This window comes from Cladophialophora bantiana (assembly GCF_000835475.1).
Source record: "Cladophialophora bantiana CBS 173.52 unplaced genomic scaffold supercont1.18, whole genome shotgun sequence".
NCBI classification, from domain to species: Eukaryota; Fungi; Ascomycota; class Eurotiomycetes; order Chaetothyriales; family Herpotrichiellaceae; genus Cladophialophora; species Cladophialophora bantiana.
This window is the reverse complement of record NW_015971592.1, coordinates 326,231-339,346: the sequence shown is the minus strand read 5'-3', so window position 1 is coordinate 339,346 and position 13,116 is coordinate 326,231. Positions and strand designations below refer to the sequence as shown.

At 52.0% G+C, this 13,116-nt stretch overlaps 4 protein-coding genes across 4 annotated transcripts; 2 read left to right on the top strand and 2 right to left on the bottom strand.

The window, feature by feature from the left end:
- Nucleotides 1-421: 421 nt before the first annotated feature.
- On the top strand, nucleotides 422-3,424 carry Z519_10409 (uncharacterized protein; the record flags this gene model as incomplete). The annotated part of the gene is made up of 3 exons (XM_016768126.1): nucleotides 422-901; nucleotides 952-3,229; nucleotides 3,357-3,424. 3 exons carry the CDS (start codon nucleotides 422-424, stop codon nucleotides 3,422-3,424), a joined length of 2,826 nt encoding a protein of 941 aa, XP_016615594.1.
- Nucleotides 3,425-5,020: 1,596 nt separating this feature from the next.
- On the bottom strand, nucleotides 5,021-5,425 carry Z519_10408 (uncharacterized protein; the record flags this gene model as incomplete). Its single annotated transcript, XM_016768125.1, has 1 exon — nucleotides 5,021-5,425. One exon carries the CDS (start codon nucleotides 5,423-5,425, stop codon nucleotides 5,021-5,023), a length of 405 nt encoding a protein of 134 aa, XP_016615593.1.
- Nucleotides 5,426-6,036: 611 nt separating this feature from the next.
- On the top strand, nucleotides 6,037-7,284 carry Z519_10407 (uncharacterized protein; the record flags this gene model as incomplete). The annotated part of the gene is made up of 1 exon (XM_016768124.1): nucleotides 6,037-7,284. One exon carries the CDS (start codon nucleotides 6,037-6,039, stop codon nucleotides 7,282-7,284), a length of 1,248 nt encoding a protein of 415 aa, XP_016615592.1.
- A 3,164-nt stretch (nucleotides 7,285-10,448) lies between these two features.
- Z519_10406 (uncharacterized protein) lies at nucleotides 10,449-11,647 on the bottom strand (the record flags this gene model as incomplete). The annotated part of the gene is made up of 2 exons (XM_016768123.1): nucleotides 10,449-11,462; nucleotides 11,573-11,647. The coding sequence occupies 2 exons, from the start codon at nucleotides 11,645-11,647 to the stop codon at nucleotides 10,449-10,451; spliced, it is 1,089 nt and encodes a 362-aa protein (XP_016615591.1).
- Nucleotides 11,648-13,116: the final 1,469 nt, after the last annotated feature.

Sequence of the window (13,116 nt, the reverse complement as noted above, 5' to 3'; positions counted from 1 at the left end):
GAAATCCGACCTTGGACAACGTCTATCTTTCTGCTTTTTGGGGATTTCGAGGACTTTTTTCAACCTTTTGACCCTGGTCTTGTATTTGATCAGATGTCTCCCAATTTGTCCTTTTATGACCCACCAAATGGTTATCCGGAACCTCTCTTGTCAGGGGCGTTTCCTCGCAGGTTGGGCAGAAACAGATTTTGGTCCCAAGTGGTTCCATCTCTTGTGATAAATCTCTCAATTCCCAATGCATCAAGCTGAAATCTTTCATGGACAGTTCGTCTTGTCTAGGCCTTCCCTTACCTTACTAGGGGTTCGCCACGATCTTGTTTTCTTGATAGCTACCTATTTTTTGCTCCCTGTCCTTCTCTACGTCTCTTGGTAAGACCCAACCACGCAGTTGCGAGTGCCCACTTTTGGCAGTGTCATTAGCATGGCTGGGAATCCCAGTGAACGGCTCAATCAGCCTGGGACTCAACATGGCCTCTCGAATTCGACTCAAGCACCTACTATCATTGTTGGCAATGCCAATCAAGCAATGACAGCGACTCTCGATTTGTCCACAATCCCAAGCCCTCCAGCAACGCCAAACTCTTCCAGCGAAGCCCGACCAAAAAGCTCGTCTCCTGCTAACGCTCGTTCGACAGCATCAAGACACGGCTCAGGCAGGAGGACTCTGTTGTACCCTGAAGGCGATTTCCGAAATAGCTCAACCCCCGAACTCCGAGATCTGAAGACCGACATGATGTGCAATTGGCTTCACCAGCAGCAGTTAGAGCGGATGTGGTCCACGAATGGAATAGAAGAAGGGGTCATGCTGAAAAAGGCAAAGGACGATTATAAATGTGCCCCTGAAGACCTTCGTTCTCGCCCTGACGGAGTATATGATGCCGTGAGAAGGCTCAATGTCAAGGTATAACGCGATACCAGCCATGAGCTCAGTGGTGCTGATAGTTGTAATAGTGTGCTATGACAGTCAACACAGGCGTTGTCAAACTATTCCTCCAAGACCAAACGCTCGCCCACATGCCGCTTGACTCTGGCCTCCGGTTGCAAATCCTCCCAAGCATCTCCCACCTGCCTGACTGCCAGAAACATCAGTTCGCAGCATTCATTCGAACATACAATATCCTCATCGTCTGGGATGATGATCCAAATCATATCCTAAAACGTGTCCAGTCGATCAAAGACCAACTTATCAACATGATATGGAAAGAAGAATCCGAAGACGATGAATCTTCAGCACCGCTTCCCAGTGCCATGCCCAGCACACTCAACCTGAACAACGCCAACGGCGAAGAAGCATCATCTCAGAACGCGGAGATGGCCAACAATTTGCCACCTCGCCGCGTAGTGCTGATTCAACCGCTCCTCACCGCAGTCACATTAATCTTACTCGTTGCCGCCATTGGCAGTGGCTGGCGCCAGATTGCCATCGAAATCAAAGTTGACTGTTCCTGGATTCGACTTGCTTTCATCGCCGTTGTCCCCCTCCAGTGCTGGCTGGCACTCTTCTTCATGCAATCGGTTGCGGGCTGCTGTGCTCAAATCATTGGTCCCATCAGCCAAATGAATGCCAACACAAAGTTTTACTCTGGAATGCCTCCCCCGCGTCTCCCAACCGATGGAAGCTGTACTTTGCCGCACGTCACAATTCAATGTCCTGTCTACAAGGAGGGCCTTTGGTCTGTGATCGATCCTACGGTCAAATCCATTAAAGCAGCGATATCAACATACGAAATGCAAGGCGGCACTGCAAACATCTTCATCAACGATGATGGCATGGAATTGATTCCCGCTGAACAAGCCCAGGAACGACGTGACTACTATGACGAACACAATATCGGTTGGGTTTCACGACCAAAGCACGATCCTAGACCAGCAGAACCCAGTCAAAAACCATTTACCCGAGCCGGCAAGTTCAAAAAAGCATCCAACATGAATTATGCCCTGGACGTTTCTGCACGAGTCGAAGACAAGTTGTCGACCATCGCCCGTCCCAACGACGGAAGCTGGACTGTGGAGCAAGAACGTGAAGCTTACAACGGCGCCCTTGCATCCATCATCAGCGAAGATGAAGGCCGTACACAAGCCGCTGGAAATATCCGTATAGGGGATTACATCCTTCTGATAGATAGCGATACGCGTGTCCCCCAAGACTGTTTCCTAAGCGCGGTTTCGGAAATGGAAATCTCCCCAGAGGTCGCCATCATTCAATTTGCAAGCGGCGTGATGAACGTCACGGACTCGTGGTTCGAGAAGGGGATAACCTTCTTCACGAACCTAGTGTACACAGCCATCCGCTACGCCGTGTCCAATGGCGACGTCGCCCCCTTTGTCGGGCACAATGCCTTTTTGCGCTGGACAGCTGTACAGGACGTCGCGTACATCTACGAAGATATCAACGACGGCATCGTCAAAGAGAAGTACTGGAGCGAAGCCACTGTTTCCGAGGATTTCGACATGGCTCTCCGCCTCCAAACCTCCGGTTACATCCTGCGTCTTGCGGCTTACGCAGGCCAGGGCTTCAAAGAAGGCGTCTCCTTGACAGTCTACGACGAACTCGCCCGCTGGGAGAAATACGCCTATGGCTGCTCGGAGCTCATCTTCCACCCATTTGCTCAATGGTTCACCAAAGGCCCTTTCACTCCTCTGTTCCGCAACTTTATCAGGAGCACTATGCCTTTCCCCTCGAAGCTGACCATCATGGCATATATCGGGACGTATTATGCCATCGGGAGCGCATGGATACTGACGCTTCTCAACTACTGCATTGTAGGCTGGTTCAACGGCCACTTGGACCATTACTACATCGACAGCTTCAAGATCTATTTCGCCATCATCATCGTCTTCACAGCGCTCGGCAACCTCGCACTGGCGGTCATGCGCTACAGAGTCGAAGATCAAACCCTCCTTTCCGCGCTGTGGGAGAATTTCCGTTGGATTCCCCTCTTGACCATCTTCCTGGGGGGGATATCCCTACACGTCTCCCAAGCGATCCTGTCCCATCTCTTCTCCGTCGACATGTCCTGGGGAGCAACCAGCAAGGAAGCCACCGACACGAGCTTCTTCCAAGAGATCCCCACGATTCTCAAGAAGTTCCGGTTCACCTTCATCTTCTGTGCGGTCATGAGTTTGGGCATGATTGTGGTTGCTGGCGTTGGTCCGCTGGGGAAACTGGTGCCCTATGACTGGCAGATTGGGTGGTTTACGGCGGTCTGGCCTTTAGCCACTGTTGTTGGTGAGTTTTTTGCTCTGTCATTCTCTTTCCTTTCCTACCCTCGTCGACCCCCGTCCTTCAACGCCACGGTTGGGCACGCCTTTGTTTGCCCCTTTTCGAGGCAACGTATCCTTTCGCTAACGCTCAGGGCGGACAGGATCACATGCGTTGTTGCCATTGGTGTTGAATCCGGGATTGATGCAGTTCACTTTTTGAGAAACCTGCTTTGATTCTCAGAGTCTGCCGGGTTTTTACTTGGCTGGCAGGGCGTGTCTTTCTGAGTCCAACCTTGGAGAACCACTTACCCACAATATTGTTCACTTTGTAGGTGAACAAAGTAGCGAGAAGTTGATGTTGTCATTAAATGTCCATGGACTCCATATCCTGCCATATCCTTCCAATGTCCCACCATACTATCTCATTCCTGTACCGTCCGCCCTGCTGATTTCTTGCCGTTGTCCAGTGTAACACTTGACCATCTCATTTTGCCATCGTGCTGCCAAATCGCGTCTCAAGCCGTCCACGGATGACCTTAGAGCCAGTAGATCTTGTCTAGTGGAGAATGCGATGCGAATGCAGCTTTTAACCCTCTTGTCTGGAAATAAGTCATCCGCATCATTTCCATTAGTGGCTGGACTTGCGGCCTGGGATGATCCGCTCCCCAAGAAGAACATGCGGAGAATCTTCTCAAGGCCGCCCGTTGAATCGATTTTCCAGAGTCTTACAGGAGGAGGTCAAACACCCACTTTTCTGAGTTCTCTTGGTGGCCGCACAAGGTCCATCGACCGCCGTCCGCGTCCATGGCCTCGCAGCATCATTATGTGTTTTGCGGGCCGACATAAACCTGGAAAATTCGAAAAGAGCCTTTGAACCCTCCTTTACCATCGCCCGTTCGCAGTCGAGTACGAGGTTTATTGGTGTCACCCATTCGAGCCCCGGGTCCATATCATAAGAGACGTTCACTACCAATTTCTCGTAGCACGTGCAACGATGAAAGTAGACTGTCGAATTAGGCAGCAAAGGTTAAACCTTGCTTCTAATGGATTTTCTAAAAAGGGGGAAGGCGGAGGCCATAGCTATGGGTGATCGTTTCGATGGCCGGGTTCTGTACGGTCATTTTTGAAACTCGGGAGCGCCTGGATTTGGGGATATTCACTGACCCCGAGAAATGCGGTTGGCAGAGGTTAAGATCTATTATCTTTAATTTCGAGATCAGGTATTAATAGATGTATAGTCAGACTCCAGAGGGGACAGACATGAGAGAGTCAAGAGGGTCGACCTTCTTGGAAAATTTGAGGTCCGCTATGGTGGCGAGGTCACCAACAGCTGCTCAGTGACAATTCTGCTCGATGCCGTTCAAGTTTGCCGGCTTCAAGACAGGATGAGCATCTGAGTGGAACAGCGGCGAGGTTGAAAGAGAGTTGAAATTGGGTGGTTGACGACTCAGATACAACTGAATCAGACGTTGGGATGTCTTGGCCGCAGCGGCTCCCCGCAAGGGGTGGCTAGGATCAGTTGCAGTGATTTATTCTACTTCAACTATGAAAATCCCGAGCCGGGAGGACAGGGGAATGGAGAAGGCAAGCATCGATCCGCCATGGGTTAATGCCACAATGACCAGCTGAGAATTGGGGCATTTGCCATGAGTCCATGACATGAAGACTGTTTATATCTGAGTAGTCTTCAGTATTTTTTTCCCAGTGCCTAGATATCCTCCAACAAAACTCCTGCTTGCATGCTTTGCAGCGAAGGGATAAACTTGGTCCCATGTTCGACAACAGTCCTTCCCTATCCTTCGTGCCACTTCTGCTCTCAAATCTCTTTAATGGTCTTGATTTCCTTCTTCTCCACCACCTCATCGAAGTGCTTTTGGGCAAAGGTGCCTCCCAGGAACACAGCGATGATCCACTGGAACCAGACCGGACTGGAGAACTTGACATTGTGCTTCTTCAGCTTCGTCAAGGCGAAATAGACGGTCTCGATGCCATGCAGGCCGTATATGGTATAGAAGATCACGTCTTGAACGGTTTTGGCGTACTTGCTGGCAGTGGCACTCCTAGCTATGATCTGATCGTGGAGAACGGAGCCCGGGTGGATGAATTTGCGGCGGGCTGACAGTATCATCAAAGCCGTGGCTAGCAATGCCCCGGCCGCGTTGTGGCCCCTTGGAAGTTCAAACTCGTCGATAGTGACGGCAGAGGCTTTGTGGGTAGCCATATTGAGTTTTCTGCTGGCCTTTATGGGGAAGTTGAATGAGACAGCAGGGAGAAGAAGGAGGTTTCAGGAGTTCTGCCGGCAGACCTGGGGCTTGATCCGTATGAATATGGGATTTATGGTCAAATACCTGGTCAGGCTCGACGTCGCTTAACGTGGTTCCCCGCCTCCAACGCGGGGAAGAATTGCGGAACACAGAGGTGATACATAGAATGATTGGCCTTGGTTCGGCAAGGGGGAGATCATGAAGTACGGTGCTGGTATAGGCAAATGAGGAGTATGCATATCCTAGAGAGCAGGCGACGTCAACGGACGGGATGATGGAGGGAGCGAGGAAAGACACCAGGGTCCTCAATGCGGTATATGACAGCGAGGATGTAAAAGAGGGGAAAGGGCCAAGAAACACCAAGAAAAGTGCGGAGGGAAAATCCCGACAGGCGACGCCTTGCCCCTTATGGAGAAGCTGCCGTTCGGGACACACCTTAATTTTAGTCCAACCACCTCTCGAGAAAAAGACAAGGGTCTAAGAAAAATATCTAGGTGCGCAGACAGCACTTGTAGAGAAGGGCCAGAGCGACAAGTTGTGAGGTCGTCCAATCGACCCATCCGCAAGCATGGCCCCCTATGACAGCGACTCTTCAGACGATAGTGAAGACTACTCGACCACGAATGTCACTCTTGGCTTTGCCACCACCGACTCGACTGGCGACGACATCAGCCACTTGGGCGGCCATCCGACCTGGCTAGATCCAAGTCATCCTCCTCCTGCGGCACTGGCTAAATGCAAAGTTTGCAACAGCTACATGTCCCTCCTCCTCCAACTTAATGCGGATCTCCAACAATATTTCCCCAGCGACGACCGGCGCCTCCACGTGCTCTGCTGCAGGAAGAAACAATGCTCAAAAAAGGTCGGCAGCGTCAGGACGTTTCGAGAGGTCAGGAAGCCCGTCCTACAGGAGAAGAGTCAAAAACACAAGATCACGAGAGAGTCACAGACAGCGGAGCCTGTACAGAATCTCGGAAGCGCTCTGTTTGGCGGATCAAGCCCGCAATTCGGAGTCAACAGTGCAAATCCATTTTCAATGCCGGCCAGCTCGAATGGGCAATCGATAGCAAATCCGTTTTCATCCATAGGCTCGCCCTCTCAGTTGGCAGCCCTGCCTCCACAGAGGCCATTTGAGGAACCTCAACCACAGCCACCTACAGAGTCATTCGCAGCCAAGCTGCGAATCGAATCGCAACCAGACGAGAAACAGAGTCATAACACCACAAACGACCAAATACCGTGGCCCGACCCATCCCTCTTCCCATCTCCATACCCTTCGTACTACCTCGACGCATACCCGGAGGAGCTCGAAAAAGAGCCCGCGGCCCCTCCTGGCAAGGCAGAGGCCTCAAAGACTCAATACGACATGGACGACACAGGAGGCGCAAGCAGTGCCTCGGACAAAGACACATTCGAATCCAACTTAGACAAGAGCTTCCAAAAATTCTCCGACCGCATCGCACAGAACCCGGAACAGGTTCTCCGCTACGAGTTCAAGGGCGAGCCGCTACTGTATTCGGGTACGGACGAGGTAGCGTCGCGCTTCGTCGTGCCGCGTGGCAAAACTGGGCCGGTGAAGGGGATACCGCGGTGCGAGAGTTGTGGCGGTTCACGGGTGTTCGAGCTCCAGCTTGTACCCGGGCTGATATACGAGTTGGAAAAGGATGACGAGAACGCAATGGGTTTGGACGATGGGATGGAATGGGGTACCATCATTGTGGGGACGTGCGCGAACGACTGCGGTGACGCGGGGAGAGTCTCCTTCAGGGAGGAATGGGTCGGAGTGCAGTGGGAGGAGAGAGTCGTTCGAAGATAAGGGCCTGTCCCAAAAGGAAGGGGCTCGATTGTAGCTAGTACGTTGGACGATTGACGAACACTGTGATATTTTGGAAGACGACGTCGATGACCTCTGTACATAGTTACAACAGAGACTGACCAACGCGACCACGAATCGACGAGCGAGTACCTGCCCGATGCTCCCCCATGATATCAAAAGAGGACAGAGTTTTCCATTTAAATTCAGACGTTCATCTCTGCCCTAGTCCTCCCATCTGCATTCTTCTTTGTCTCCTCAACCTTCAAGGAGCGCGAGCAGGAAAATCTTAATCCTAGGATTTATGTAACCCACAAGCGACGGCACTACGAGTGAGAGGAACACCTGGTGGCCCGTTGTTGCAAAGTTTTCTACATGCTACCGTAGGTATACGTCCGTGCATTCACCCTGGAGAGCTGCTAGCTTTGCTGGCCTTGCGGAGAAGATAGTAATGCCGAGGTGGGTGGGATTGAAAGTTTTGCCATACTCCTTGGTGTGGCGAGTGGGTAGTTATTGCAGCTTGTTCAAGGGGCCCGATCTTGCTGGCTCGTATGGCGTACTCTTTGTTGAAGGGCTGCCTGAGTCAGTACACGGACATGGGCCATACAGGGTTACCTGAGACTCCCAACGAGAGCCTTGTCGATGATAGTCAGTAACGCGGGTTGGGCGAGGTGGCAACCGGTATCACAGGTCCTTTGCTCCAAGCTAACAAAAGCAAAGTATGTACGGAGGACTAGCACATTCTGACACCTACCTTTTCATCTATCCGAGTTGACACAGGCGGCTCCGCGTGGGGGGAGGGGATTGGCGCGTTGCGAATCACCAGGCAATGGTTGAGATAAGGATTATGCTCTCATGCATGCCCGGAGCCTCCCAATCCTTCCCATGCGGGATGAGCCAGTCCTTCTCACAGAAACCGTAATCACCTGGAAAAGGATGCCTTTTCGAGCTGCGGAAAAGTCGCCATCGAGGGCCTCTGACAGAGGGGTTGGGTGGGAAGGGTTACGTGCGGAAATGGCTCGTGTTGTCGCTGCGCTGACTCGGGCTCCAGCCTTCAGCTACCCGTGTGTACGGAGCACAGGTCCTTGCTTCTAACAGGGGCCGTATGAGGAAGCCAAGGGGAGCGCTTGATGTCAAAGACCAGGCCCATCGATGCGACTTGCTGGTGAAGCGCTCACCATCGGCAACCTCGATGAAACGTGGGTGACTTGTGGGTAGCTTGTGAGGTAGAAAGTTGGCCCTAAGTGGCTCGGTGGGCCGAGCGACTTGTCCCTGCCGTAATCGGGACCAACTTTCCACTGACTCGGTGATACGCACGGAGGTACTCGATATTCCGTAGATAGATGGTCCTTCAGCTCGAAGCTCGTCCAGCCACCTTCCGGCGAACCCCGCGAAATCCACATGGAATGCTAGCGCGACGCGCTAAGCACGCGAACGCGGATCTGCGGGATGATCGGACGCGTCCAAGTCGGAAATCTTCGCCTGGGTCTAATGTTCGCAGTCGTGTGATCGTGTCCATGAAAAGGAAGGCTTGCAGATAAATGTCCACTTAAGAGTGCACAGAGGAGCAAAGTTTTATGGGCTGGCTGAAGCGGCGTGGAGAGAACAAACATCGGTACAAGGAGAAAGCGAAGAGAGGAAAAAAAAGAAAATAAACCCAACGCGTCAATCAGTCCTAGCCCCCGCCTTGCCTTTTCCAAACGAGCCTCATTTCCCACTCCATGTCCATTTCCACTGGCGGGACAGATAAAAACAGCATCTTCCCTATCAGTACACGGTACCGAGTATTGGCACTGGATCTGCGTCTTTCCGGCCCTGGCTACTGATTGATTGATTCGATGATATGCTCCGTACTCGTGCCTAGGTGATAGTATTTCTGGCACATCGTCTGACACTCATGGCGAGAGCCTGTGCAGCCTGGGTCCCACGCGTTGTTGATGAGACGGTCGACAGCAAACAGTTGACACGTTTTTACCGAGGATGAACACGCAGGAGGAAGAGCAAGGGCCTTGCTGAACGTCTCGCAAGGGCTCGCTTATTCCTGCAAGCCGAATCCAACTCTGCAGACCCCCATCTGCATCTGCTCGTAATGGCATGCATCTACTTGTATGCATGTCTCGATGGGATATAAATTCCACAACCTATCATGATTTCAAATCCAGCACCACCTAATAGAGCCCAATTCACTCTGGGAGTCGCTTCGGAATATCCAACTTCTTTTCAACCTTGCGGCCCTTTCCCAGTGGCCGTGTGATACGAATAGTAGGTGGGTAGTCTTGGAGGAATGCTCCGGTTGTGGAGATAAAGTCAAGGTTCTAAAACCATCGTTGCCGTACCTAGGTAAAGTCCATCCATCAACAAGTGCTAGTCCAAGGCCGCCCTGCCGAAGCTGACCGGCCTCTCGCCAGAATGGCACAGGAGAAGCACATTGACGTAGTTCTCCACGACCGATGCCTTGATACAGCCTTTCAACCGACCGTGGCGTTTGTTACATGCCGAGTGCAAGCTGGTTGCCTCATTTCTGAATCAAGACTGGGGCCAGGAGCCCGGTAGACTCGAGCCTACCAGCTCCATGATGGTATCATGCCGTGTCTGAAGCACGCGATGCATGGCTAGCAGCTTAAAGTGCCTCAAACAAGTTGTAGGGCAGCAACGGGTCACAGGAAAGAGTCATGTGGATGATGGGTAATATTTTCTTGATTCAGAGCTACCTACTTTCAGCTACCTACTTCAGCTGTCGCTGTGTTGTGACCATGTTGATGATGGAATTAGTAAGATATTGGAGTCAGGGGCGAGGATAGACCGCAGACATGATTGACCGACTTGACCATATCAACGCATAGTACTCGAAAAAAGAGAGACGCACAATCGAACAGAATTTGCTGAACAAGAGTCATTCCTGCCCAGTCCCTTTACTTTGGCAATCAACGCTTTGCGATTCCCGGATATCCAGCTCCGCTTTGTGTTTTCAAACCCAAATCAATGGCCCCCCTTCCCTTTTTGAGTCATTCATGCGTCATTGCTGAGCAGAAGAAGCATTGTATACTATTCGTTTCAATTCGAGTATGTCGTGACACAGCTATGCGTGTGTCTTTTTGGGTGATTTTATCGTAAAGGGACATGCGGATTCGATGGCTGGCAAAATAGGGGGGGTGCCAGGTTGTGATTCAGGACCTTGGGATCAGTTCGTCGCCCAATTGCAGAGCCAGTCCTTTGCTGGTTGGAGCCTTTCGTTGTAAGGTTGGACTGCCCGACAGAGGCTGTAATGTATCGAAATTCAGACTTTTTCGCGAAAACCGGCTGGGAGTCTTGGTCGCGTTGGGAGTTCGACTGCCCCATTGAGCGGGTGCAGGTGAAGGAGTGACATTGCAGAAGTCAGCAAGGTTGAAATTCTGGCCCGGAGTTTGTAGAGCGCCATTGAACAGCCCAAGATGAGTGCCCGGAGTAGTCATGACTGAAGATGGCAGGTGTGAATGTTGAGATGGTGGAGTCGAAGGTGGTTCTTTTGAGGAGTCAGAGGGTCTGTGGATATTGATAGCAGGCGAGCGAGAGGGGGAATTGGCCAGATAAAGGAGGAGGTCGGCACCAGATTGCTTGGAGTTGACACTGAGAAAACGTTTCGTGGGAGGGGGTGTTCGAGGAGGCGATGAGGACAAAATGCTGCTTGAAGGTTCGTTGCCCAGGGCAGGCATGGGGAGGTCATGGTCTTCGTCATCAGAATGAACATCAAACATGGGAGAGTCGTCATTAGCATTGTGAGGCATTCTAGCAGATTCAGTATGAAAGAGTGCATGCTCCTGAAAAGACTGTGTCCGATTCAACAGAGGTGACGACTGGGGCAGACGATGATCTTGCTTCCATGTCAAGGTGCTCGATTGCCTGTCGGGACCGGTTGCTGAGGAAGACCGAACTCGTTTCCTTGCAGCAAAGGGAGGTTCAGGGATTTTAAAGGCTGAGTGGGAGGGCTTTGAAAAGCGGTTATTGGCAATCGAGGAGGTCGGAACGAATTCGTCGTCGGACCCAGACGAGGTATCACACGGGAGGTCTTCCTCCAGGAACGGTCTCTTCCTCTTTAGCTTCTCGGTGAATTCGGGTTCGATGGAGGCGAGGGTTCGATCTTGCCAGCCATTTCGGGCCTTGAAGCTGGCAAAAGCCAGACAGTCTTGGAGATTTCGAGCAACCTGTCCAAGAGGTTCAGTCAGTCAGTCAGTCAGTCAGTCAGTCAAGTAGAGACTTAGTCACGAGGGAGGGTCCCAGGAAAGGTCCTGTGAGCGGCTTGAATTGGAGTTACCTTTGCAATTTCTACTCTCCGCAGCACCTTCTCGGCTACCTCAGCTGCAGCATGGGGATGCTGGTCAGAGGTCATGTTGGTGCAGATATTGTGAGAGACCAGCATGAGGGATAGAAGTGCGAGGGTTTAAGGAGGAGAAGGGAGAGGATTTTGCCAAATATGTGTGGTGTTGCCCCGGAACGTCAATGCGCAGGCTAGGGAAGAATTGAAGTCAAGCTGGTTTAATTCCTGCTATGGATCCAGACTCGGGCTGGCAATTCGTGGGGCCACAGCGCCAGGGTAGCCGGGTGCGACTGCGCTATGTTCAATGGTGGTGCTCGGGTCCAGTTCAAGCTCACTGGAGGATTGAGGGCATGCTGGAGGACCAGAGACAGAAGTAGAGGTCGAAGCTGGATGAGCCAAAGGGGCACCAAAGTCAAGAGCAAGACGGTGTAGCGGAAAAGAAAGTGGTCGGCAGAGCAGCAGGTTCAAGAGAGTGTGGTAGAGGAACGTTGGTGGTAGCAGCGACCTTTTGCTTTTTGAGCCAGGTGAAGGTGAATTTGACTGGATCAAGTTAATTGACCTCAGCACAGGCGTCGCTGGGGGCAGTCAGTTCAGAGCGGCAACTGGTAACTGGCAACTGTGGAGGACGGATGAGGGCTTGCGAGGGGTGCCCTCGTTGGAGTCGACACTGGTGGCACGTTCTTGGTAAGGGCAGCTACAGCGGCCTCCACCCGCAGGCTGCTGAGACCTTCTATTTGCAGCTCCCTCTCGCCTGTGGCTGGTGGTGGTGTCAAACTGGTTGGCTCCTTCTCAGCTAACTACGCATAGCCTACGGTTAACTGAGACTCCAGCTTGGAGCTTACCGACTGGTTGTGAAATTGGCCGCTGCGATGGTCGCATGCACCCTTGGCAGTTTTCTCCAGCCAGAGGTGATGGCCTTGATCAATCCATTCCAAACCTATTACGACGTACATTTGCACTGGATCCAATGATGCTCGAAACTTGAGCTCTTGTCCTCCTGTTTCCTCATCACCTCGGTCACCTCCCGATCTGGCGGCTGCAGGTCCTACTCATACCCTTAGCTTTGCAATACTGCCTGCAGGTTTTCTGTTTCTCTTCTGCCCTGATGTTCGCTTGACCACCCGCCTCTTCCCTCATCGGCTCCACTGCCAGTGACTTGCAAGTCGATCTGCTTGTTCCGAGATTTTACGACAGGGCTGGGACACCGACGTGTTGTCACCCACCCTGTCTAAACCACCCTGAGAGCGGAACAAACTATAATTTACCTCGTATAATTTCCTCCTTTTCCATGCCAGCCCGTCAGTGACAGGTCAAAGCCATCTTGTTGGATCTGGGGATGAAGGAATGTCTCCCTAAACCGTCGCAGCCTTCAAGGTGCCACCCAGGAACTGGGCGGCGGGTGCACTATGTCCCTATACCTAGGTACCTGTGCAAACCATGACTAAACTTGTCGAATTTTGTCGTCTCTGTGTCGTCCAACCTCACCAGAAAGTTCATCCGTACCTTCGCTAAGGGAATCTCAGAATCCCCGATCAATCAAG